This window comes from Juglans microcarpa x Juglans regia, chromosome 6D (assembly GCF_004785595.1).
Source record: "Juglans microcarpa x Juglans regia isolate MS1-56 chromosome 6D, Jm3101_v1.0, whole genome shotgun sequence".
Lineage (NCBI taxonomy): Eukaryota > Viridiplantae > Streptophyta > Magnoliopsida > Fagales > Juglandaceae > Juglans > Juglans microcarpa x Juglans regia.
In genome coordinates, this window is record NC_054604.1 from 23,323,152 (window position 1) to 23,351,071 (window position 27,920).

The window sequence follows — 27,920 nt, forward strand, 5'->3', positions numbered from 1 at the left end:
CTGGACAAGCTTCTACCCATTTGATTAAAAATTCTGTCACTGGTTGGTGGCCTTGCTGTCTAAGGCAGCACTCCAACACTACTTCTGGTTCTGGTAGAGCCTCTTTCAAGTTATTAGTGGGTCGTATGGTGGGGAGTGGATGGATCTGATCCCTCAGCTTCTTCTTTAAGCACGGCACATGAAATACCGGGTGGATCTTGGAAGTGGAAGGGAGATCGAGGCGGTAGGCCACATATTCGAATCTTTGGGTCACTTTGAAAGGTTTATAAAAGAGCAGAGCGAGCTTCAAGTTATGGCGCATGACCACTATCTTCTGGCAGTACGACTAGAGACGAAGGTAAACACAGTCTTTTTCCTTAAATTCTCACTCAGTTCTTTTCTTGTCTACATAAATCTTCATTCTGTTCTGTGCTGGTTCGAGATTGTTCTTTAGAAGATCAATAGTTAATTCACAATTTCATTGGCTGAGGTTCTAGGAACATAGGTTGGTAATTTTGGGGGTGGATACCCGTATTGTGCCTCGAAAGGTGTCAACTTTATAGAACTGTGGTAGGTGTTATTGTACCATCACTCCACTAGTGGTAACCATTGACTCCATGCCTTAGGTTTATTACTTGCATAGCACCTTAGGTATCCCTCTAGACTTTTATTAAAGGCCTCTATTTGTCCATCACTTTGTGGATGATAGACAGAGCTGAAGTTAAGGGTACTTCCTTATAGGGTAAACAAACTCTTCCAGAATGTGCTCAATAACACTGGATCCCTATCTGACCCTAGATTTAGGGAATCTGTGTAGTTTGAACATAAAGACCATAAACAACTGGGCCACATCTTGGGCTGTTTAGGAATGAGATAGTGCCATAAAATGACCATTTTTTCTAAATCATTCCACAACCACATAGATGATAGTGGACCCCTTAGAGTTTGGCAGTCACTCTATAAAGCCCATAGAAATATCAGTCCAGGCTTGCTGAGGTATAGTGAGTGGCTGTAATAGCCTAACTGGAGGGAGGGTTTCATACTTAATGGCTTGACATACGTCACATTCCTTTACCCACTTCTTGATGTCCTTCTTCATGCCTATCCAATAAAAATCCCTCTTTGCCCTTTGATAAGTTTTAAGGTAGCCTGAGTGACCAACTATGGGATCTGTATGTATGTATTGAAGGATTTTTTTCTTAAAGGAGGCGACAGGCACCACCATGAGTCTCCCTTTCTTCAAAATAAAACCTTGTTGTAAATTGACTCCCTTAGGAACCTCCTGCTTGTCCCTGAGCATTACAAGTAGATCTGTGAACTCAATAGAAAGTTAGTAACTTTGCTTCAGTTCCTCAATCCAATCTAGGGTAGGAAAAGTGATATGATCCTGCACCCCTTGTGTATTTTCCTCATCATCTTCCTTTCTAGATAGAGCATTGACCACCTTATTTTCCTTGCCCCTCTTGTACTCTATTTTAAACTCATACACCATCAATTTTGTAAGACATTTTTGTTGTGCTTCATTTCCCATCCTTTGTTCTAGTAAAAACTTTAAAACTTGCTGATCTGTTTTAATTACAAACAACTGTCCCAAGAGGTAAGGGTACCATTTCTGTATAGCTATTATCAAGACCAGCAATTCCCTCTCATAGGTGGAGAGGAGTAGGGCTTTCCTCTTCAACATCTTGCTAAAAAATGTTATGCGTTGCCCTGATAGCATTATGACAGATCCAATCCCTTTCCTACTAGCATCACACTCTATAGTAAATGGGTATAAAACAACCTAGAAGTTTAAGTACATTGGGCTGAGTAACAGCCTCCTTTAGTTTGATAAAGGCTTGATTAGTTTCTACGGTCCAAAAGAATGCATTTTTCCTAAGGAGATAGGTTAAGGGTGCTGTCAACATTCCATAATTTTTAATAAATTTCCTGTAATAGTCTATCAATCCTAAGAACCCTCTCAAGGCTTTTGGGTTCTTGGGAGTTGGCCATTCTAGCAAGGAATTGATCTTAGTAGGATCTGGCTTCACCCCTTGATCAGAAATGATATGTTCGAGGTAGTCTACTTCCTTCACCCCGAACTTACACTTAGACAGCTTTGCATAAAGTTTGTGATGCTACAATAACTTCAACACCTATCGAAGGTGGTCTAAGTGTTCAACCCAGCTCCTATTGTAAACTAGTATATCATAAATAAAATCAAAACAAATATTTTCAATAGTGGCCTAAACACAACATTCATTAGCCCTTGAAAAGTGGAAGGGGCATTATTGAGCCCAAAATGTATCACTAAGAACTCATAGTGTCCCTCTTGAGTTCTAAAAGTAGTCTTAGATATGTCCTCCGATACCACCCTAATCTGATGGCATCTGGATCTAAGATCCAATTTAGAAAACACCACTGCCCCACATAGCTAATCCAATAACTTATCTATCACTGGAATCAGAAATTTGTCTTTCACCATTTCTTGATTAAGTGCTCAATAATCAACACATAATCTCCAACTCCCTCTACCTTATGCACTAACAGCACAAGGGATGAAAAAGGGCTAGAACCGGGCCTCACTACCCCAGTTTTGAGTATGTCTGCCACTATTTTTTCGATCCCATATATTTGTTAGTAGGGATACCCATAAGGTCTAGTGGAAATGGGCTGGGTACCCTCTTTTAATACTATCGTGTGATCATAGCTCCTTTGCAGAAGTAGCCCCTTAGGTTCTTCAGAAACACCCTTGAAGATGTTCAATAACTTCTCAATGTCTGCATTGTTAACAACACCCTGTTTGTCCATTTCTCCTGGAATTATCTGTAAGAATAACCCTTTCCCTTTTGCTATCAAGGCCAACATAGCCTTGCTACTGTCTTCAAAGTTAGAGGCTTAAGGCCCTGTTTGGATTGAGAGATGAGATGAGTTGAGTTGAAATGATTTGTAAATAGTAGTGAGATTTGTGAGTTGAAATTTATTAATAGTAGTGAATAGTAGTGAGATGAGTTGAGATCTCTCAATCCAAACCAGCTCTAAGTCTGAGTCCTTTAATATCTAATTTATGTTTTCCCCTACTAAACTCCATTAACAGTTTGGAAAAGTCCCAAATAATGGGGCCCAAGGTTTCCAACCAATTAACCCCCAATACTAAATCACATCCTCCCAGCTTAAGAATATAGAGAGAATGGGAGAGCTGGTTCTTTGTGCCACAGATGGATCTAGGAAGCTATGTGCGCTACCCAAGTCCACCAAAATGACCACCTACTCTCCACCAATCTGTTCCACCAACCTCTTCGTATTAAGGCTAGAAGTTCTAGCTATAACATTGAGAGAAATTTCGGGTTCCACTTCACCAGATCCCACCACTACTCCTTCCTCATTATATTGGATTTCATCATTAATTTCAAACATTCTCATCCCTTGATTCACATCCCTGCAGTAAGTAAATCTTGGGGGATTTGCATGTGTGTTGGGTTCCACTTCTCATCACAATGGTAGCAGAGGCATTGTCTTCTTTATTTTTCATCCATTTGGTTTAAAGATATTTTTCTTGCAGGTACAAATGGCTTATTCCACTTATTTCTCCCTTCATTGGAAAGACCCCCCTCCCCCCCCGGTGGTATCGAGTTGCCAACCGCAAGTAAATTCCCCTTGTCTCCCCCTGCCTTGAAGCTTTTCTTGGTGCTGACTAGGTATTCTTCCTGAATTTTGGCTAATCTGAAGTCTGCATTCAAACTCACTAGGTTTAACATTCGCATTGGCAAGCATATTTCATCTTTCAACTTGCTGAGGAAACAATTGAGTTTGTGCACATAAGAAAGTCCCTTCAATTTGTTTGAGAGAGTCAAATTGTGCCTTATAAACCTCTATTGTGGTAGTTTGCTTCAACCTTGTTAAGAGTTTCCATGGGATCGTTGTAAGCAGTAGGCCAAATGTAACTTGCAAAGCTCGGGTGAAGGTCTCCCACTTGTCAAAATCGCTACTGTCCCATGCATCCTGATGTCAGATAAGTGCTTCTCCTCGCATATGGTAGGATGTTATTAATAAACGATGTGTTGGTTGAGTCTAATGAAATTCAAAGTACTGGATTGCTAGCGGGTATCTCCTACAAAATAAGGAAAATCTAACTTAGCCTCCATTGTGACTATTCTTCTAGGGTCTATACCTCAAGATGTCATTCTGGAAAAGCTTCCCTGGTAGCTCATTTGCATTTGATTTTCAAACAAGGTGCGCATCGTGTCTGCCAGTTGCTCCATGTGGTCTTTGAGATCCTGAATAGTCCCTTGCTATGCCCCCAGTTGTCGGTGCATGTTTTCTTACCAATGTTTGGGTCTAGTGCCTTCAGCCATCTGGATCATTGGCTCTTGGTTACCACTTGTTAAAGCTCTCATTGAACTCTTTCTATGCTACTCTCCAATCAAAGTAATGGCAGTGAAGAAGTATGGAGGAAACTGGGGATTAAAGAACAGATAGAAATAATATTGTAATTTATATATGTATGGGTGATTCGAGGCAACCCAATTCCTCCATTTTGTCTTACAAGTTCATAACATATTTCAGAATGATTCCCCCTTTGCCTGCCCTGGGTTTAGTACCCGTGTGATTATCTCTCTAATTGATTCAAGATGAAAATACTAAAATAACCCCTTACACTTACTGTACTCAATGTCAAAATGCAATGTTTAACACAAATGAAAACTACATCGTTTAATCATAAAAGTAAAGCTGCGCCATTCAAGGCTTAACTAAGCTGCACCGTTTTGACTACTAATAAGGTTTCCCAACGCTCCTGAATCCCGTATTTGCTTCTTTCTTTCCCTCCTCTATCTTCATCTTCCCATAACCCAAAATCCCATGTTTATTTCTTCTTCTCCGGATCCCCTTTCATGAGGCCCTGTAAAACTTATATATCCAAAAGCACCTCGTTCAATGTTTGCAGGAAGTGGTTTTTATATTTGTTTGGATGGAGTTGGAGATGAACTCTGGTCGGTTAGTGATGTACCAAAAAACTAGAGAGAGAGAGAGAGAGAGAGAGGCCACAAGTGTTTGACAGATATAATTTTAATACAAAGTATTATATGAAAATGGAGCAATCAGTGAAAACTGAACAATGAAATCTATTCTCTATCTCCTTCTTTACACAAGCACCTCTTAATGATCACTCAAAAATAAAAAAATAAAAAAATTCTGCACCCAATGCCGCTATGAATACTATTAATTACAATGGACAAAACTGAAAACTATACTCTGATGCCTTCCTACATACGACTATCAATATATTCACAAAGCAAAGTAGATGTAACTTCCCCGAAGCAGAGGATCCCTGACCTTCAGCATTTGAGAGAGGGGCTGAGATTGATACTCACAATGCAATAACTCTTTTTCATTAGTCATGAACTCGGCTCGTAAGCCCAAAAAGCATCCGGATCTGGACAAAACAGTGACAAATCTTCGATTTCTAGATTTGCAATGTGCCAGTTGACAAAACGAGCTTGTATTGACTTGAACAGCACAAGGATGGTTGGCAAAAGCCACCATTTATCATCGTCCCTATAAGCAAATACAGAAGCCAGTTGACAAAACGAGCATTTAAGACATTTGACCAAAGAGGGAAAAAGGTACTAGGATAAAACAAACCCAAGAAAGGAAGCTAAACTGCCTAAGCACATAGGCCATTCATTTAAGACCATTCAATGTAAGCCAGAGCTTACATTGAGGCTGCTTGATCCACGTGAGATACAAGCTGGCAAGTTAAAGATTTCCTTGGAGCGTAAGACCAATGCTATGGGGGCGAACAGTTCATTCTTAGTAAAAGGAGTTTTATTAAGTTTTTACTCCTCATACTTGGAAAGAAAACAGGTTGAGATTCTGTTGATAATATAAGTCGCTGGAAAGCTATTTCTGCCTGGGGCACTATCCTAAATACTGATTGTGATTTTTAGCAAGAAATTTAAGCTATCTGCTAAAAAAGTTGTTATATGAATGGATTTTTTTTTTTTTTTTTTTTTTTTTAAAGTTGAATGGCTCACCTTCTAGTGTTCCTAGCACTTGTCTTGTCAGGCGGCTGGAAAGAGGAAAATCCATAATGGAATATGCCACAGATAAAAGCCACAACCTGCAGAAAAAGAACTAATCACATTAGACTAGCAAAAGATTTTTTTATAGGCACATTACCCTAGTAGCAAAGATACTTGATACGACCAGATGAATATCGATCATCAAACATGAGCCTTTTGAAACATGTCTAGAACCCTACGTAGTTGCCTATAGGTTGAGTGCCGAATTCTTTTACATGCATCAGATGCTTTGAGCACAAGTTCTCATTTTTGCTGCAGCCCAGTCCTTCCAGAATGGAAATACTATAAACTGTTAAAAAGTCCGAGAGTAACAAGTAGAAGTTACGGAAAATCGAGTTTTCTACACAGCATAGTTTTTGTTCTATAAATCAGCTTGTAGGTTTAGTACAACAAATTTCCACCGAACTTTACTTTTTAATAAGATAATGATTTCATAGATATTAAAAAAGATTTTTTCCGTCATACGTAGGAAGAATACAAGAAATCCACCAAACCATAGAAAGGAAACAGTGCTAGGAAATCTAGAGAAGTAGAAACAGAGGGTGTTATGAAAGGAAATCTACACAGATTTTGGACCACTGTCCAATGAAAGAGGGTATTTTGAAAGGATGTCTTGAACTCCCAACAACTTTTCACAATCTTCAAAGTTGTGCTCATTTCTGTCTCTCCAGACAAACCACAATCATCTTACACAGTAGCGTGCATGGGTGGAGACAAAACTACCGTTTCCAACATGTTAATAGATCCACATTTCATAAAGTGCTGCCAACTTCAAAATACAAGAAAAAGCGATCCATTGTTTCCCCATGCTTCTTGCACATATAGAACTGATATGTCACCATAAGTTTGCTGATTCCTCACGTTATCTAGTGTAAGAATCTTCCCCAAGGCAGCTGTTTAAGTGAAGCAAATCACTCTAGGAGGGTCATTACTCCAAATAAGTTTCCAAGGAAAGGATTTCTATCCTAGACACACAGCATTGCAAAAGACTATACTTTGAATGCTCCTTTCCTAGATGGACTCCAGACCATTTTATCTTCGCCATTATGTCCCCCTTGACATGAATACAACAGGTCAAAAAACGATGTGAAGAGATCCACCTCCTAGTCATTAGGCTCCCTAACAAAATTGACACACCAATGGCTAGAATCAGGCAAGAGATTATAATGATCTGGCACATAAACATCTGTTGAGTGGAAGGTTCTGAATAACCCAGTAAAAGTGTTTTTCAATGATTGGTCACCATCATGGCAAAATAGAATTTTGGACTCGTTACCCACAACAAATCTAATAAAGCCCGAAAAGTCCCCCTACCAAAAAGAGCTCGATCAAAGAGAATTATATCTCATCCCTAACCCACCTTCAATCGGCAAATATACCTTGGTCCACTTCACAAGATGGGGATGATGTTCCACCCTCGTAACCCCCAGCCCAACATAGGAAATTGCGTTGCAGCTTCTCCAATGGATTGGCTACTCCCACCAGTAGTGGGAAGGTACATGTAATAAGTGGGTGAGGTGGATGATGTGCTCTGGATCAAAGAGTTGCTACCGCCTGTAGACATATATAACATCCCAAACAGCTTTGCTTTGAAGGGAGCTCCTAATGGAAGACCAAGATAAGTCATGGGTGAGGTAGAATTATCTTTTTCTAAGCATATGAGAGGCATATATTTTTAGTGTTCTTCTATACTAAGGCCCCGTTTCAAGCCACACACCGCCTACATGGCATCATCAAGTCAGAATTTTGTTTTTAATTTGAAAAATGCTGGATCTATTTGGAAAACCAATTCCTATCCCATTAATGAGCCCTAAATCCTGACACCCACAATCTCCTTAACCTAATCTCTGCCACATTCCAAAATCCAATCCCAACCTCCCCAAATCTCCCAAACCTAAACTCAACTCCACCTCAAAGTCCAACCTGCATCCTTCTGTCAACTTGCCAAATCAACTTTGCTGCTCCATTTTTATCAGGTACTCCAACTCAAGGGTTGTTTTAACTGAATGGAGAGTACTAATTTAGGTTAGGACAATGTACAAGAACAAGCCCAAAGAGATTCAAGGAGAGTATTTGGCCCAAACACTCATACATTAAGAATCTAGGGCTCCTTTGATCTTCCTAGTTAATATGAGATTTGAATCGCAGAGCTTCAAAAGAGAGTTTGAGTGTGAATCCCTGAGCTTCAGAAGCGAGTGTGAGTTTCCCCGGGGGGGGGAGAGAACATGGGCTTGAGGGGGAGGAAGCAAGCCAGATTTTTTTTAAATCTCTAACGTGGCCGTCCATATCATGGGTGTGGTGTGTCCAGTTACAAGGGGTCTGAGAATAAAATTTTTCATTTTTTAATGGAATTGATATTGTTTGTCCACCGTGAACATATTCTCATTTAACATAAAAAAAAACATTTCTCTATATTAATCTAACGCCATTAATCCTATTAGAAAGACATGTACCTTTCATATGCTCAAAGAACACGTGGAAATTTAATACAGTATTCCTCTAACCCAGTTTGGAGGAAATTCTTAAAAAGAACTAACAGTAAAATTTTTTAAGGATCTTGAAGCTTTATTTACGCATCCATTTTGAACTCTTGAACTCTCTCCATATGGTACACTGTTTAATCTGAGAGTATTGGTCTGTGAATAGATTGTTATATTACTTACCATCTACCATTATGCAATTACAGTAAGAAGCATGAGTAGGTCATATCACAAACTAAATGGCATGGGATGCATTTTAAGTTGTAAATATGTAGATTTAGGCAATCTTAAACGTTAGTTACTTCCATAAAATAATATTGTAGGAAAAGATGAAATAATTTTCATACAGGTAGTTTCCTTAAGGATGCAATAATCCTATGAATATCATCATAATGGCATCTAATATGGCTTGTGGCTTGAGGTCCATATTTGTCCAACTTTCTTAAGTGCTTCTAACCAGCACTTACAAAAGAAGAAAAGGAAAAGGTAACTGGTAAGTTTCTTGTGAATTGTACTGCAAACTTGGTATAACTTACAATATTCGATAGAGATGTAGCATTCCACAATGCATAGATACGAGCAAGCGAAACTCTTCTAGGTTCTTTGCTGAACAAGGCATTCAAGCCAGCTGGAAAGGGAGAAAGTAGGGATAGGGAAGAATGAGCAGCACGGCAAGGAAAGCCCCAAGAGAAATCCAATAGAATTGAAGCAACATAAGTAGAGTGACAGAAAGATCTGCCAAAATCATGATAGTGATCAGCAGCTGCAGGCTGTCCTGGAATGCAGAAATTAAAGTATTAGATAATGAACAATAAAATAATTACTCACCAAACAGTTAAGGCGATATATGTATCATCATTAGAGTACCTCACGACCAACAGGTCTTGAATTGTGCAGTAAGAGATGAAGGGGAAAGGCAAAGTCCCTTTTATAATCGAGAAATTTCAATGTAGTATCATTTACAAGTCCTCCATTAATTCCCCCAGTGACTGTTTTGAGAGATAATGCATGGCTTGTACATGCCCAAGTTTGCTGCTTAAGACTTTTTCTTGGGCATGCAACCTTTTGCCTGAAATATTAACCAATAAATGACCAAACAAGTCAACTATAGATTCGTTTTGACTAACAACGATATGAACAAGACTAAATAATCAGCAACTAAGTCCTATGATAATCGCCATCACATTCTCTAGGGTCTAGAAGGAGAGCTAAATTTATACATATCCTAACTGCATAAGATAATAATTACGTTAAAAGTCTGATTATCATTTACCCAAGCCACATGTTCCAGTTAAAGGCCTATGTCTAAGGATACTATTGCTGTACACCAATGGAAGTGCCCTATTCCGACATGCAAGGGTGGACCAACTAGATCCTGAACCATTCTGCAAAATCTTGTGCTACGCAGGTAACTAGTGATGAAACTAGTATCCAAATCATGACAATTAGACTAATTTATAGCATTATCCAGACAACACTTGTTAATAATTTTGCTTTGCAGAGTGCAGCTCATTTCATGTCTTCTTTTCTTTCTCTTTTTTCCTCATTTGTCCATCAGAATGACAGATCATATTTATCAGCTTTTCCATCCTCAGGAAAAAAAAAAATTAAATTGTTTCAAAGGTACGGTACACAATTATTAAGATCCTCTAGAATTTTTTTGGGTATTTTACCAAATGGATTAAGAGGAAATCCTAATATTTTCCTTTCAAACTAAATTTTTGGGATTTACAAAATCAATATTTATCATTTTCAAATATGTTAAATATGGTAAGTACTAAGATGATAAATGTTAGGTTGACATAAGTAATGGATGCTAATGTGTTAAAATCTGTCCTTTGATTTGAGAGCAATGGTTGGGATGTAAGAGTCCTACGTGGTAGAATACCATATGTATAAGCGATCCTTATCCGGCTACATGCATGGCATGGTACAGAAGGTTGAAGTACACTTCATCCGGGAAAGAAGATTGACGGCTTATGCCATATGGCACTATAAAATTTAAATCTACATCCATCTAACATATGGCACTATAAAATTTAAATAGAAGATTAACTGCTTATGTCATATTAGTCATGAAATGAATAGAATTGGCACTGCAGGATTTGTAAGAAATAGAAAACACTGTGGCTCAGCAATTTTGCAGGCACAACTATTTAAATTCACCTTGGAGATTCATCAGCACTTCTGCCCAACAAATCCGGTGGGTGCAAATTGTGGATAGAATAATCACCGACAGCTACCAAAACACCCAGCTGATAGTAACCCGAAGCTGTTGCTTGGAACCATCCCAGCTCAATTTTAACCCCATGGAAGTCCAGTTGTGAGTTTGCATGACTATTTATCCAGTTAATAACCGGAATAAGTGCAGAGCGGATGGATCCATGCCTCACTGTCCTTAACTGAGCATTCAAACCAGCCACCAAACGAGTCCAAACAGTTGCTGGGACATGCTGTTTAAAAAAGTACATTTGTCTTTGTATTTAGAGCTACCAACATAATTACAAAAGAAGTGTTTTGAAGCTACATTAAAAGATCATAAACAACCAAGAGACCTGGCCAAGAAGATTTGTCAACAATGTATCACTGTGAAGATTGTAAGGTGACATATAGCTTCCACCACCACCAAAAATTATACACATAGGGAATCTCTTCTGTATAATTGATACCATGTCCAAACGCTTCTCATCGCCACCAAGAAAAAATCAATATATGCCACCATCAAGTCTGGTGTTGCCCCAACCTGTATCAATGTCCATGCTTAAAAAGACATGATAAAGTAAATGAACTGGTAGAACATTCAAATCTGAAAGGAAATGAATGCTTTTAAGGGATTTCTAAATGCTATTTTCTTAATAAAGCAGCGAGTAGTAGTAGAAATGCCCGCATCTCATTTCTGACAGTCCAGGTCAGAGGGATGGAGATAACTTGCTAAAAATCATTCAAGGAAGAAACTCCCAGCATTTCAACGCCAAAACTCAATACACTACGTGTACCAGCAGAGCTTACAGACAGAAATGAGGTTATGAGCCGGGGTTGTGAACACTAACATACCAGTAGTATTGTTGTAGTTCTTAGTTCAAATCAGATCTCCTGATATGATTTTGGAATATCCGAGTGAAGCATATTATGCAAAAAAATGGCTCTACATGAAAAGTCAAACCTTCATCCCCTTGTACAGAGCTCGGGATCTGCATGAGCGCAGACACGAGTGGTCATATTCAGACTTGACGTATTCCTGAAGGCGATGAATTTTATTTCTCCTTCGCCACTGCTTCCAAGACCAGGCGCAAGGATATGCAAGAATTGAAAGTATGATGTGAACTGACCCTTCCCACCAATCAAATGCAGCAACAGAGTTAATCTCATCAATAAATCTGTTAAAAGCATCTTCATACCTGCAGGCCAAGAAGAGTTGCACATGATACATAAATTTGTGCGACATGAGATGTAAAAAGTTGGTGCAGATTTACAAGTGCAAATGTAATCTTATGGGCGTTATATTTCGTATGGATGTTCACTAAAATGCTGTCACTAAGAAGTGTATATCAGGATGAAAACTAGTCCAATACGGTAATGCATAAAGAAAATAGTTTCTTTTGGTCAGTCAATATCACCAGAATAACAGTTCGACTCATATAGTAAGTACCAAGAAGTTGGAGATTATCAGGAATAAAGATTCTGAAAAAATCACAATATGAAATTAAAAGTAGATTAGGCCATCATAATCCCTTAGAAGTTGAGAGGTTGTCTTACACAATTTCTATAATTGCATTGGGAGGAGAGTAAGGAAGATGCCATGGTTCTCTAAAAGTATTGGGACCCATGAAATACATTCTGTGAACATGGCTTTGAGTTTCCTCGGCTCTGGTTCCCCGCACCTAGGTTTAAGTGGTATATGATCAGGGTCATAAAATACATAAGCTGAAACAAAGGAAAGCTTTTTCCTCTCCGATAAAAATGAAGGAATGCTTGTTATAATCACCAATGTACCTCTGATAAAGAAAGAAGGTACGGAAAATGGCTATGACTCTGGTGTTCAATTGTATTTTCCCGATGATAAGTTCTTGATCCAACCACTTTTATTCTCAAAGTATTTAAGAGAAAAGCTAGAAGGACCAATATGCATGACAACGCAAGTGCAAAAGGCCAAAGCCCCCCAAAAGTATATATGAGCTCCTCAAAAGGCGTGTAGCAACTTGGCATCCTATATTTGTCGGAAAGGCATTTATAGGGACAAGATGGCTGACTAACTCCTCCTGAAGAAAGTGAACCCACAAGTGAGATATAAGCTCAAAGAAAAATAAGAGACAGAGAGTTTAGAGTCAAATCATACATATAAATATTACCTCGCACGTATATGAAATTAGCACGATTGGGAAGAAGTTCAATAGAACACGGCGTGCAAAGATGTTCATCAGAGCCCTCAACATCTTTGTAAGTTCCAATAGGGCATTCCTATATGACATTGCATTATCCAAAATTCGTTTAACATACCAAGACTAGCTCACAATGTTCAAATGCATAATAACAATAATAAACATGATGCACACTCAAAGGCCATATTGAAACATCATATAAGGAGTAAGAAGTGAACATTTATAATTACCCAATGACACTAACAAATGGGAATGGATGTCTTACATGCACATCTGTATCCAAAAAAATCCAAGTGTTTTCAAGTATTTGAAACAGACAAGTTCATTACATAGTAACTGCCATTTGGTATTAAACATAAGTAGCAGCCCGCATTCTAGGAATCTTTTAAGAACCTACAACAAAACTAAGAAACAGGCATCGGATGTAAACAATGGTATTTTTACAGAAAAAAATGAACCCTAGGTGCATGATTCTGTCAATAAGGCTGCAACTAAGTTTGAGTTTGCAGTGGGGTCAACTCAATGGATTTTTTTGAACACGAGGAATTCTCCAAAATGGTGCACAGCATTTTGGACTGCTAAGACACATTATGTAGTAGTAAACACTGTAGTGCAGATTACATTTGTGGCGACAAGAGTTAGGGGTATAAATCAAGATATACCATCATTGCGTGTTATCATGTGACATGGAAGAGTAAGAATCAAAATGCTGCAGAAACACAAGGTCAAGGTAAAGTAGGCTATGGTGATAGTGATTCACCACAAAACCATCCTTAAAACTTGTGATCCAAGACAACTCCGACATGAGTCTTTCAATGATTGACCCCCACACAACACATCATGCCAAAAGTAGATCTTGGACCCATCACCCACCACAAATTTAGTAAGATGAAAAAAAACTCCCCCAGCTCCTTCTAACTTCTAAAGCTCAACCCTGAAAGACCCATTTATTTCAAGAGCACACCAACCGCCACCCAAGCTACCATACTTTGTGTCCACAAGCACCCTCCAAAGGCACTCCTTCATAAGCATACTGTCATGGCCATTTCCCCAAAAGAGCTCAGTTAAAAAGTATCAAGTTCCTAACCGCCTACACCCCCCCCCCCTAAGGCCTGTGCAGAAAAACCGTAGACCCAGTCCGTCCAAGAGACCAGACCCGATTCACCCGTTAAAATTAGTTTGAACTAACTTCTGGGTAGAACCCACTAAATGTTGGTTTCAACTCGAGCAACCTGACAGTGATGCGTTTTAACCTTAAGCTTGCAGATCAAACCCTAGCCGGCTAGCCCTCCCCACTTCTCTTCGTCATCATCACCACCTCCATTTGTCATCTTCATCACCTCCGTTCATCGTCACCTTCGTTTCCTGTCGCCTCTGTTCCCCTCCGTTCATCATCTCTTATTCCTTCCCCTCTGTTTGTCACCGCCTTATTCCTTCTCAGATTGCCATTGGATCTCTAGGCGAGTTTGCACATCCCAATGTTCTCAGAGCAGCTCTAGCCGACACCAATGGGGCTAGTGGAGGCGCTCATAGGTTCTGACTTTTTGTGTTAATTGTGCTGGTTCATCTGCATAGCTGAATGAGATAGGAAAGGAAGTGGAGATTAAGAAAGAGAAAAGCTAACTTGGGTCTATTTCTAAAAGATGGAGCTTCGATGACCCAGAATTGCAGAGGAAGAAGAGGATTGCTAGATACAAGGTCTATTATGTGGAGGGCAAGATGAAAGGGTCTCTGAGAAAAAGCTTTAGGTGGATCAAGAAATCGTACTCCCAAGTGGTGTATGGATGGTGGTGACAGATGGGTATATCTTTCTTTCTATCTTTTTTAGCAATTTTAAAACTAGGAAACAATGAAGGTGGTGGATCACATGATCGATCTACTAAAAATGGGTATTCTATTATAGTTCTAGGATTGCTTGCTTTGACTCTTTTTATGAGTAATGATGTCAATATTTTTCTACAGCCACATTCTCCAGATCGGGCAAAGAGAATGCATAGACGTGAAAATTGACCAAGTGTACATCAGATCTTGTATGGGAGGGAGGACAGAGGATTTTATGGCCGCAACCAAAGTTTTCCTAGCTTCAGTAAGAAGCTGTATATCTTTATCATATATAAAACCATTGGGCATTTTTTTGCTAATTATATAATGGCTTGAGTATGGTGTTATTGTTAGATATCTTTTGTTTAAAAATTTAATCTTAACTTGAGTATTGGAAAGTTTGATTGCCGGTCTCTGATTTGCTATGTCTCTATACATTTGTTAAGAATCATGAGAAAAATCACTACTAATCTGCCTTATATGAGTAGTTTCATATAATTCATAAGCATGAGGGATGTTGTTTTGTTCATGAAACATGTATCTTAATAACTTCTGTACTGCAGTATGCCTTTTTTGCATATTTTTTGTTCTTATATTTGAGCAAAAAAGCAGTGTCTTGGTGATGTGGGATATAAGAACAAAAAAGCTAACTATGTTATTAAGGCTTTTTTGATGTGGGATAGCTAACTATGTTGTTTTTTGCTTCTTTGCTTAAATGGGCATCAAGCGGTGTCTAGGTGATGTGGGATAGATGGGTGGTGGAGAAAAGAGAGGATTTTATTGGGGTATACATGGCAGCATGCTCTTTTAGAAGCATTTCAGATGATTTTATGTGGGCTTTTGCAGGAATATATGGACCTAATGTAGACAATGATAGAAGATTATTGAAGGATGAACTAACTGGAGTACATAGTTGGTGGGACCTTCCATGGTGCATTGGCGGAGATTTTAATGTGATAAGATTCCCAAGTGAAGGCTTTGGAAATAGAAGTGTACGGCCAGCTATGACAGAATTTTCAGAGTGCATCTTTGATTTGAATCTAGTGGATTTACCACTTGCAGGGGGTTCTTGTACGTAGTCTAATAATCAAACGTGGTCAAGATTAGATAGATTCTTAATTTCTCCGGAGTTCGAAAGTCATTTTTCGGATGTGTGGCAAAAGAGGTTGCCTCGTTTGTATTCGGATCATTGGCCTATCATGTTGGATTGTGGTGGGCTCCAAAGGAGGCAACGGTACTTCAAATTTGAAAACATGTGGTTGAGATCGGAAGACTTTGAGGACAGGGTCAGGCAGTGGTGGTCATCATATCAAATACAAGGAACCCTAGCTTCAACTTTGCGGGTAAATTGAAAGCTTTAAAAAAGGTTTAAAGCTTTGGAATAGGCAGTCTTTTGGAGACATAGGAGAACGCAAGAAAAGGATGGTTATGGAGATCCAAGAGGTAGAAAGGATACAAGAGGCGAGGACTTTAACTCGGGAAGAATTAGCCCAAAAGTTAGTGTTGGAAGCAGATCTAGAAAGGATTATTTTATTAGAAGAGACTTCTTGGGATCAAAAGTCAAGAGCGCTATGGTTGAAGGAAGGAGACCGAAGCACTAAGTTCTTTCACAGGGTAGCTAATTCACACAGGAGATCCAACAACATTGAGATGCTGCAAATTGAAGGTGTTGACTGTCGAGAAGAGCAAGCGATAAACAATCATATAGTTGACTTCTTCGAGCAATTACTTTCCGAGCAGGTGGGTTGGAGACCTAAACTGGAAGGGCTTGATTTTGACTCCATTGGGCTTAATGATGTCCATCAGTTAGAGAGGCCTTTCGAGGAGATGGAGATTTATGAGGTTGTGATGAAAATGGTTAAAGACAAGACACCGGGTCCTGATGGTTTTACTATGGGCTTCTTTCAAACATGTTGGGGTGTATTAAAAGATGATCTTATGAAGGTGTTTCAGGAATTTTACTCGGCTGGCAAGTTTGAGAAAAGCCTTAATGCCACTTTTCTTGCTTTGATACCGAAGAAGGTGGGGGCTTCGGTGATTAAGGAGTTTTAGCCCATTAGCTTAGTCAATGGGGTATACAAGATTATCTCTAAGGTGCTAGCAAACCGCCTAAGTGAGATTGTGGGGAAGATAATTTCAAAACCTCAAAATGCATTTGTAAAGGAAAGATAGATTCTAGATGCGGTTTTTATTGCAAATGAATACATAGATAGTAGACAAAAAGCCGGCGTTGCAGGGATTATTTGCAAACTAGACATGGAAAATGCGTATGACCACGTTAATTGGGACTTTCTTCTTGATCTTCTGGGAAGATGTGGTTTTGGGGAGAAATGGCATTCATGGATTCGGTGGTGCATAACGGTGAAATTTTCAGTACTGATAAATGGAAGCCCAACTGGTTTCTTTAAGAGCACACAGGTTTAAGACAAGGAGACCCGCTATCCCCATTACTCTTTGTTATCATAATGGAGGCGTTGAGCAGAATGACCTCGGCTTTGGTTGCGAATGGTTTTGTGGCGGGTTTCTCGATTGGATCTCCGAATAAGGGACTTATTAACATTTCACATTTGTTATTTGCAGATGACACATTTTTCTTCTATGAGGCAGATCATAACTAGGTTCGAGCTATGAAGGCCCTTCTCCTTTGTTTTGAAGCAGCATCCGGGTTGAAAGTTAACTTGGACAAATCAGAGATGGTGCCTATTGGAGGGGTACAGCGTATCAGACAATTTATGGGGTGTCAAATTACCTCACTACATATGACTTATCTTGGACTTCCGTTGGGAGCCGCCTCAAGAGCGGTTACATTATGGGACACGGTGATTGAGAAAGTAAAGCGCCGACTAGTAGGATGGAAGAGATTGTACCTATCAAAAGGTGGTAGTATTACCCTGATCAAGAGTACTTTATCTAATCTACCGACCTATTTTTTGTCCCTGTTCCCTATTCTAGCAAGTGTGGTGCTTCGTCTTGAGCAATTTCAAAGTGCCTTCTTGTGGGGTGGAATGGGGAGGAATTCAAATTTCACCTCGTCAAGTGGGAGAAGGTATGTAGCCCTCTCTCGAATGGTAGTTTGGGCATTAGAAATATGAGATCTTTCAATCAGGCGTTACTTGGAAAATGGTTGTGGAGATACCATAAGGAATCCGAAGCTCTTTGGAAGATGGTGATTGAGAGCAAATATGGGGGTTTGCGGGGGGGTTGGTGCACAAAAGAAGTGAGAGGAGCGTATGGAGTGGGGTTGTGGAAACATATAAGAAGAGGGTGGGAGGTCTTTTCTCGTCACACTAGATTTCGCCTAGAAGAAGGAACTAAAATTAAATTTTGGTATGATACTTTGTGTGGCAACGGTACTCTAAAAGATACATTTCCCTCATTATTCCAGGTTGCAAGTGATAAAGATGCTTCAGTTGCAGAAGTCATGGGGAGATCGGGGGAGCAAATTCAGTGGAACATCAATTTTAGTAGGGCTGCACAAGATTGGGAAATGAGCAGTTTTGAAACCTTTTACAGCCTTTTGTATTCCATAAACCCGGCCAATGCACATGATAGGTTGTAGTGGATACCTGCAGCTAAAGGTTCCTTCTCAGTTCACTCCTTTTATAAATCTATCACTCAAGAGCCTCATACTCAGTTCTCATGGAGAAAGCTTTGGAGACATAAGGCGCCACCCAAAGCAGCGTTTTTTGTGTGGACTGCTTCCTTGGATAAGATCCTGACAACCGATAATTTGAGAAAATGTGGGGTGATCATCGCAGATTGGTGTTGTATGTGTCGGAAGGGGGGTGAATCTGTAGACCATCTCCAACTACATTGTGAGTTAGCTAGAGGGTTATGGAATGAGGTTCTTGGTAGAGTAGATTTGGTTTGGGTTATGCCTGAGACAGTTGTGGCGGTTTTGGCCAACTGGACAAACTTGAGAGGTATTCGACAGATTAAAGCTGTGTGGAAGATGATCCCTATATGCATCATGTGGTGTTTGTGGCAGGAGCGCAATAAACGGACGTTTGAGAACAAAGAGAGATCGATGGAGGAATTGAAAGCTTTCTTTATTAGAACTCTTTGTACTTGGGCCATTGTTGTTGACTTTAATGGCCTCGATTTTCATGATTTCCTTATCTCTATTGCTCCTACTTAGTTAGGGCAAACTATACATGTATCAGGCTTTGCCTATTCTTTGATTAATATAATTTATTTACTTATCAAAAAAAAAAAAAAAATGAAGAATCAAATTAAGACTAACGTATAGATTGCACTTAATGCATTTTTAGGAGTTACTAAGACTTCATTGTTATGTTGTTCGTGAATGCTGTTCGTAGCCTCTAACCAGGTATCTCATAAGTTTTTTTTTTTTTTTTTTTTTTCCATTTTATCTATATCATAAGCCCTGACACTTGAATGGCTCATAATGAATGGCTGACTTTCACCACCAAAATCGTTTTCTACTTAATTCGAAGAGTGTTCAGCCTTGCATACTAGTGGAATGTGGAGGCACTTTCTCTGATGTTTTTGGAACAAAACATTCTGACAGGTAAGAACTCCGCATTGGTAGTTGATCAATGACTACTAGTTTCCTAACAAAAAACAGAATCTTGATCTCACTGTTAAGTTTTGTTTTGTCAGAAAAATGTAGAAGTACATTATATTTGAGTTCTTGTAGTGTGTAGTTTGTATCTCATTTTCATTGGTTTTTTTCATCCTTTTCACAATTTATTCTCTCTTCAGACAGCTATCACATATTTTGTGGTGAGTGGGCACTTTCATCATTGTTGTTAGAATCTGACTTTTGACCTTTCTTGATTTGCCCTTTGTTTGTCCACCTTGAGTTTTCGCACAGAAGAGAAGCATACACATGCTGGCCGTAAAATACAGGTGCTGAAGTGTTTAATTATGCACAAGAATTGATCATATTCTATGTGCTGGATCATTCTTACATGAAGAGCATGACCTGCAAGGCCATAACCTTATGACTTGCGATGTGGAAGAGTGTGACACATTGATACAGTACAAATGGTGGAAACTTTTCACTTAGGTAAAGGATCTGGCTATGTAGTTGTATTGGGAAATCAATGATGCTGCAAATACTTTTAAAGATTGTAAAGTTGATAGTAATCTGTTTGTATCATGTGTACGCCTGCTTTTGTGTCTTTGTGCCCCTATCCATGTGTCTGTCTTTGCATGGTTATGCTAAATTCTGAAAAGGAGATACTAATATGCAAGGAATTATCAGAGCTGGCTAAGTACATGGAAACTTTATTTTTAAGTCATAATTCAGAAAATCACTTTTGCAAACAATCTTCTTATCTTCTGCATATCTTATATGGAAAAAGGTTAGGTTTGTAAGATAATGAGTGTAATCATTAGTAATAAAGAGTTGATATAAGCTTGGTAAATTAATTCTTTGTTGCTAGGCTGTCTGGAAATCAGCAGCCAATTCAGTAAATGCCCAAAAAAAAAAAAAAAAAAAAAAAAAGAAAAATACTCAGGTTTGACCCAACCTGGATGGATCGGGTTGGTTTGGCGCAGACATATAACTGGGTCAGGTCCAAAACCAGTATGGGCGGGTCGGGTTGCATGCCTAACCACCCCCCCCCCCCCCTCCACCTAGGGTGGGGCGTTGGCAAATACTCTTTTTCTCCATTTGACAAGATGTAGCTTATGTTCTGCCCCCATCCCTTCCCGCCAAACAAAATCACATTGTAGCTTCTCAAGTTGGTTTGGAACTCCAAACGGAGGTGGGTATGACGACATGTAATAGGTAGGCAAGTTGGTTTCCATACTCTTGAACAATGTCCTTCTACCAACTTTGACAAGTACAACCATTTCCAACCAGCCAAGTGATGTTCCCTCTTCTCTATAATACCACCCCTAATGTCCTTTCCAAATGACCAATATGCATTTCCTTCCTCAACTTCCCTGCAATCACTTCAAAGACCTATAACTCTTCAAAGAGAAGCTTCTTTCTTTTAGTAACATCATAGAACTAGAGCTGAGCAAAAATCCAAAAATCCGACTCCACCTCTAACTCTGCACCGACTCCGCTCCGACTCCAATAAGTCGGAGTCAGAGTCAGAGGTGGCGATGTACCGACTCCGACTCCGATATTATACATATTTTATAAAAATATATGTATTTTTTATATATTAATCATATATATTTTATATAACTATAACTTATATAGTTAATAAAATTCAATAATATACTAGTATGATCAAATTATTATAAAGTAATATGCTTATACTATAACATAAATAGACTAAATTCACTGATAATAGTTTAGTATATGTAAACACCATACTATTAACTATTACTACCGTGTAACACTAATGTATAATAACAACTAATGCATAAACACTAATGTATAATAACATGTAATACTAATTATATAATAACTAATGTATAATAACATTTAATACTAATGTATTATGTATAAACACAAATATATAAATTTATAATAACATGTAATACTAATATATAATAACTAAAGTATAATAACATGTACTAGTAATGTATAATAATCAATGTATAATAACATGTAATACTAATATATAAACATTAACATATAATAACATCTAATACTAATGTATAATAACATTAATTTGTACAATGATTTATTTTTTCAATTTTGGTTATGTTTTAATAAAATTGAAATTGAAAAAATATTTTTTTTAAAAAAAACTGAAATCTGGAAGCCTAAATCCGATTAGTGAGAGCCTAAGATTGTCAAATTGAAATTTCAAATGGACAAAGAAAAAAAGCCCAATAAAAAAGCTTAAATCCTACTCTGCTCTGACAAGTCAAAGTCGGATCGGAGGCTATGCAAATCGGAATCAGAATCGGAATCGGAGGTCAGATTCGACCTCTGACAAAGTTGGAGTCGGACGTAGGGCACTCTGACTCCAACATTGTCGGTGCTCAGCCCTACACAAAACACCTCAGCATTCCAAACTCGTAAATCCACTTTAAGATCTTTTAGTTTATGTGCCAAGTATAACTTGGAAAGCCTTGAAGACTGCAAGAATCCCATCACTGCTTAACTTATTCCATGAAACCTTCTAGTTCTAGTCACATATTTTTTAACTTCAAATATCATTTGCCACCCTAAAACTGCTCACAATAAAGAAGAATGGGGAAATGATCAGAGCAAGCTCTAACCATCTGCTTCTAAGACACACCAGAAATGTGAACTTCCCACTTTGAGAAAATGAGAAAGCAATTCAATCTAGAGTACGCAGGAACGTACCCATTATTCAACCATGTAAAAGCCTCCTCCCACTGGTGGAATATCAAGAAGGTTCCTCAAAACTGAAGTCTGAAAACTCTGCCACAGAAGGAAGCAAACGAGCCTGAAAACTCTGCCACTGGTGGAAGCAAATGAGCCTCACTCGTTTTTCACTAGGGAATTAGGTAACATTAAAACCTCCTTGAATACAACATGGAAATTGCTACTAATCTCACCCAATTTTTGCCTTTTTTTTTTTCATTGGCACTGGGTGTCTAGAACAAATTCTTGAATAATCCTAGGGTTCACAGGCCCTCCGCAAGGAGTTCCTCGCAAGTTTACTTCGGGTAATGCAATGAGACATTCTCCCAATCCGATGGTCTCTAAAAATTGTTTACACCACCTGTAGGGAGAATACCACCAAGACCAAGGCTCTTACCACTTGAGCCAACCCTAGGGGTTACCCCATTTTTTGTCTTTTAATCTTTACCCAAAAAGGAGGGAAGTCATGTACACATAAAATAGATCAAGATTCCCAAAAGTTCTTACCTAAGGTTTAGAGTATAAAAGAGAGAGAGACATGATGTAGGTCCTACCAAAAAATGTAACAATAAATGTTTCAGGACCACTTCATGTGTCTCTCTTTCGATCTCTTACTCTAGGGTCTAGAGTTTGGGTAGGAACTCTAAGGATTCTAATCCATCGGAAATATAACCAAGTTTCTCTAAAAATTTATAATTTGAAATTGAAAAAAGAGAACAAGGAAGTGTAGCTTTCGATGTAAGAGATCTGTATTGTGATGGTAGACAGGTTTCAAATTGATGACCCTCCACAAATTTGGAATAATCTCAAACTTACAGCTATTCATAGAATGTAATGGAAAAACACCCAACTTTCTAAGACATGATGCTATACAGGCAACACTGATCCTTTTAGTAGGGCAAGGTAGATGCATATGTCAAGTATTAAGGTGTCAATGTAAGACTATAAAATTGAATGGGGGCATACCTTGCAGAAAGTACCATAGAGACCCTTAGGGCATTTTTTTCCAGTAACTGTGCCTTCCTCTCCACGAAGACCACCATTGTGCCCAGCACCTCCGCTGTTAGACACAAGTATCATGCGGTTATTTATTTTATAGGCACAAGTATCGTGCAGTAATTACGTGAACAGGTCCTAAGTCCATCTTCTTAAGAGCTATTTAAAATAAAACAAAAATTTAAGTTTGTTTATTGTACTAAAGAGTCCTAAGATGACACATTCAGACCTAAAAGAAAGGATTAACACAGAGACATGATGAGCATTTTTTAATTTTCAAGAAAAAATGCATAAATAAATAAAAGAAATTCAAGCATCTTGAAAGCAGCTAATTTCTTCAAAAGCTATGCTGAAAACCATATCTGTTTTTCCCATTCATCTTATTCATTGAGTAATCCTTCACTTTCTCAAAAGTGGATCCATTTTTCTTTACTATTCTATATGTCACAGATATTTGTGATCATTCTAAGGTTTCTAGCTTTGGTACTTGCGAAGTTGCAAGACAGTAAAGCCCAATATTGGCTGGGCATGTGTCGCACACTCGACTAAATTCAAGCAAGCCTTAACCCAATTGATTTAGTAACTTATATAGACTTCTTGCAGAAGTATCAAATATGAAGTTCTTAAATGAACTCATACTGAAGCAACTCAATAAGTAATATGTCAATTTTGGTCCACGTGAAAAGTTCACTTCAAAAATCATCCCATGATCTTACATTCTATTATGATATTATTTGGATGACAAATAGTTGACAATATCATAAAAGTAATTACTAACATTATTTTCCCCTTAAAAAAATCATGAAGTATTCACTTAACTACTATTTTCTTTTCTTATGAAAATCAACCTTTCTTACATGTGTGTGTGATATATTTTCCTTTTTTTTTTTTTTTTTTTTTGCCCAATTGCCTTTGTGGCTAACAGCACTTCCAAACCCCACAGATATGTGGTGGTTTTGAGGTTGAGTATATATTCTGCCATGCATTATTTAATTACCAAAAAAAAAAATACTTTAATAGATCAGTTTGGCTCAAAATAATGTTACTACTGGATAAACTAAAGTTCGGAACAGGGTATATTGTTGTTCCGTGTCATGTTCTGACATAGGCAAGTCCTCTATGCCCCCACAGCAGCTGGGATCTTCACGTTCAATAAAAAAGGTGTTGTCAAGGCAATAATTCAATATGCGCACTGTCGATGCGGACTTCAAAGTATGTTAAGCCTAAACCCCATCAATCTATAAATAGGGGCCTTACCCCAGTGTAGGAAGCGATGGAAAGAGAGTGGCAGTCTCTTAATGTGTTATTCTACAATCCATTTCTCTCCTTTTCAACCATTCGCTTGCCTTCTCTTAGTATACTAACTCTCTTTCCCTCTAGTCCAACTCTTTTCACCCTAGTATATATGTGCCTTTTGGTATCAGAGCCATATGTGCTAGGAAACTACTATAAAAATATAGGTTATATCAAATAATGCTCCACTAAAAAATGGTAGACAAATTTTTTAGAAGTAAAAACTGGCATTCTAGACTTCTAGTTAAGGCTCTCTAAATAAAAGTACTCTCTCTATCACTTGTTAAATGAGAATGCTCACTTTATGGAGAACCTATAAAATCTCATATACATGCATCCTATTTTGGGTTAGTATCAGGATATGATGAATAATATATTGAAACAGGGTATCCACCCATGCATATTACAATTTCAGCTAATATGGGAAAAAGGAAATCTCAGATTTGCTAGAACAACAAGTACACGTACTGAAAATATATCTACTGAAATTGAAAGCTATTACTCAGAATAATAGGGATACCTATTGTTTAGGGAGCCATTTATACTTGCAACTGGAGCATATTCATCACCAACATCTATCTTAGACCAGTGAAAATGAACTCTCCCACCGCCACCGCCACCACCACCTAGAGGGCCACCATTGCCCCCAACAATAGATAAAGACGACATCTTTGAAAGCCTAAGCTCTTGAAGGAAAAGGAGGACTGTCCCACCAGAACCTCCACCAAGTCCACTAATCAAAGAACCGTTGCCATATCTCACTGCTCTACCAAAGCTTTGACCATCAGCCCTCAAAGATCCATAAACATCAAGCTTTACGAGTGGCCACTGGATTGATCCCATTACTAGTAAAAATGATACATGAATTTGTAAACATTATCTAGGTATAATCTTACAGAGTTACAGGTTGATTGATGTAAACCCATAAAGCACAAGAAAAGGGCAAAAAGTTGGTTGCTCATTAAGTTAAACATCAGAGAGCATTCATATGTAAATAATCAAAACCAAAGGAGAACGTTTTGGTTGATAAACACCGGTTTCATTGTACAAACATTACCTATCATCCCGCCTCCAACCACATGCCCATATGATTGATTAGGGCCTACAGTTCCACTACCCAATTCACAGGGGAGATCAGCATTACCATATTTGTCACCCCCATTGCTCACCCTCCCGTTGAAATTCCCAGAGCCCCCTCTACCCCCATGTCCAGCACCACTACCTGCTCCATTGGAATAGTTTCCCCTTCCAATACCTTCACTGCAACCTGAAAAAGGGATCTCTGACTATTAGAAGCCTTAAACATAAGGTGATTCGTTTTCCAAGAAATAGACAAATTGTTTTTTTATAGTTAATAAATTTCATCAAGAGAAAATGACAAGTTGTTAGCATTCCAATCTTGCAACAAGGGAAACAAAATGGAAACAAGACAGCAATCTAAAGACAGTAATAATCAAACTCTTTTACCTAATTCTGAAGCAGTAATCACACCACCAGTATCAATAATGACAGTCCTTGCCCTGTGGATGTGAATTATACTGCCTCTGATAAGTCCATTCACGAGAAGATCCTCAACACGACATATCTGCCAAGGGTCAGCAGAAGCCATTTCTTTTATATAATACTACAGGTAAGACTAAAAATTGATCTTCTCATGGTAAGCTGTCATAAAAAATAGTTTCCATGCAAGCTGTCAAAGACTCAACAAGCAAAAAAACAAAGCCTAATAGAGAACAGAACAAAGACCAGGACCCAAATGATAGATGTAGGCCCAAAACCATGGACCATAACTTGTTTAAAGATATCCACACTTGAATGAAAATATCACCAGTCTCTAGATTAGACACAAACAAAATGCCCCTAGTTTGGTAGACACAGCAGAATATGTTGCCGAGCCAAAATGTGAACAAGTTATCATGGAAATACTGCAGGGAGTAGAATTTGAGTTCGAATAGAAGATGCAGAAGATAAGGTAGCCTTGTACATAATTAACTTTGGTGTGTTAATGAATCAAGGGCCCAAGCCAGATGGCTTGAGACAAATGAATAAAGGATTTCAAGATTATGCACCGAACTAAAAAAATTGGAAATTGGATTACGAAAACCATAAATCTGTTTAGAGTTTCCAATAATAATCTGTTGACTTGCTTGCTGGAAAGGTTTTTTTCATAGACTTCATAATGTAGTTCTTAATGCCATATGACTACAATTGGGTAGAACAAAATGCGAAGACATTAGGGCATTGAAATCTCACTCATTAGATTGATGGTCATGTTGTGAGGACCTTTTTTTACTAGTTTATCATTGCTGTCATTTCAAGATTTTTTTTTTTTTTTATAAGTAATAAGAGATTTTATTAGAAACGAATGTATAGGCAAAGCCCATGTACACAGGAAGCATACAAAAGAAAACACCTAAATACATTCTAGAATGGGGAAAGCGACATCAGAAAAGCATGAATGGAGGATCTGTGATTCGCTAAAGCTGAAAACAAAAAAGCAAGGAATGTACAAAAAAATTCCAGATTTGTTCAAGAGAGCGCTCTTTATCATTAAAACACCGTTCATTCCTTTCGATCCAAATGCACCACATAAGGCACAAAGGAGTATCTTCCAAGCCACACCCACTTGAGAACAACCATGAAGCCCGTTCCAACATGTCAGAAGGTCAACCTATTAGACCCCCACGTCGAGTTGCCTCTAGAGATGCCGCACATGCCCTAGTCATGATGGGGACATGCCCATTGGCTAGCCCACAAGCATGCCTTGGCTCGTGTAGTGACATGCACAGGGCGCCCAGCATGCATGCATGCCTTGGCCAGCGCAATGGCACACACGGGGCGCCCAGCATGCAGGCCAGCGAGGTTAGTGAGCGCCTGGCCATGCGTGCAGACATGCGCCATGCGCCCATGCTGGTGGCAATGCACATAGCACTGCATTTCACTCAGCACTGCGCCGCATTGCTCAGGCCCCTGCGCATTCCTATGCACCTCGTGGCCCTGCGCGCGCTTAGGTGCCGCAAGGCTATGCGCATGCCCATGCGCCGCACAACTCCCATGCGCAGCACAGCGCAGCACTGTCAGGGCCCAGGCCTCCAGCCTGGGCCATGCCACTCAACAGCATGCCCTAGCCCACCTGCCGCACACCAGCGAAGTTAGTGGCATGCCATCCAACGCACGACTCCAGTCCATGCCTTGCAGGCCAGGCCAGTGGCATGCCCACCAGGCATGCCATCCAGTGCACGGCTCCAGCCCATGCCTTGCAGCCTCAACACCCAAGCCACCAGCTTGGGCCATGCAAAGCCAACGCCCAGGCCACCAGCCTGGGCCATGCAGTGCACACACATGGCTCACCATCAACAAGCCATGCCGCACCACCTAGCCATGGACCAGCCCGAAGACCACCATGCACCATCCTAGCCCACCATGGGCCCATGCATGCCACGGCCAAGCTTGGTCAATGCCGCTATCTTTTTATTTTATTTATTTATTTTAATTATTTATTTTCAATGGACCTATTAGGGGTTTCCAACTTGTATTGCTTATAAATAGGACATCATTCACCTGCTTTAGAATCTTTTGGCAAATACCCTAGAGGGAGGATTATTGTTTGAGAGATCATAAACGGTGCCTTTGCACTTGGGCTTTT

General features: G+C 39.1%; 1 protein-coding gene and 1 long non-coding RNA gene across 2 annotated transcripts in view; one reads left to right on the forward strand and one right to left on the reverse strand.

The window, feature by feature from the left end:
• Window positions 1-2,121: 2,121 nt before the first annotated feature.
• On the forward strand, window positions 2,122-27,758 carry LOC121233942. Its single transcript, XR_005934269.1, has 4 exons — window positions 2,122-2,132; window positions 15,683-15,690; window positions 16,459-16,461; window positions 27,552-27,758. It is a non-coding gene; the product is annotated as an uncharacterized LOC121233942 (long non-coding RNA).
• Window positions 5,010-27,920, reverse strand: part of LOC121233941 — a 54,101-nt gene continuing 31,190 nt past the window's right edge. The window contains 16 exon segments of the mRNA XM_041129717.1: window positions 5,010-5,514; window positions 5,994-6,079; window positions 9,058-9,173; window positions 9,176-9,296; window positions 9,389-9,590; window positions 10,688-10,974; window positions 11,077-11,219; window positions 11,222-11,264; window positions 11,685-11,919; window positions 12,278-12,402; window positions 12,515-12,780; window positions 12,871-12,979; window positions 22,952-23,045; window positions 24,795-25,119; window positions 25,332-25,541; window positions 25,742-25,859. Of these exon segments, the coding sequence (XP_040985651.1) occupies window positions 5,355-5,514; window positions 5,994-6,079; window positions 9,058-9,173; window positions 9,176-9,296; window positions 9,389-9,590; window positions 10,688-10,974; window positions 11,077-11,219; window positions 11,222-11,264; window positions 11,685-11,919; window positions 12,278-12,402; window positions 12,515-12,780; window positions 12,871-12,979; window positions 22,952-23,045; window positions 24,795-25,119; window positions 25,332-25,541; window positions 25,742-25,859 (2,640 nt within the window). The 3' untranslated portion in view covers window positions 5,010-5,354.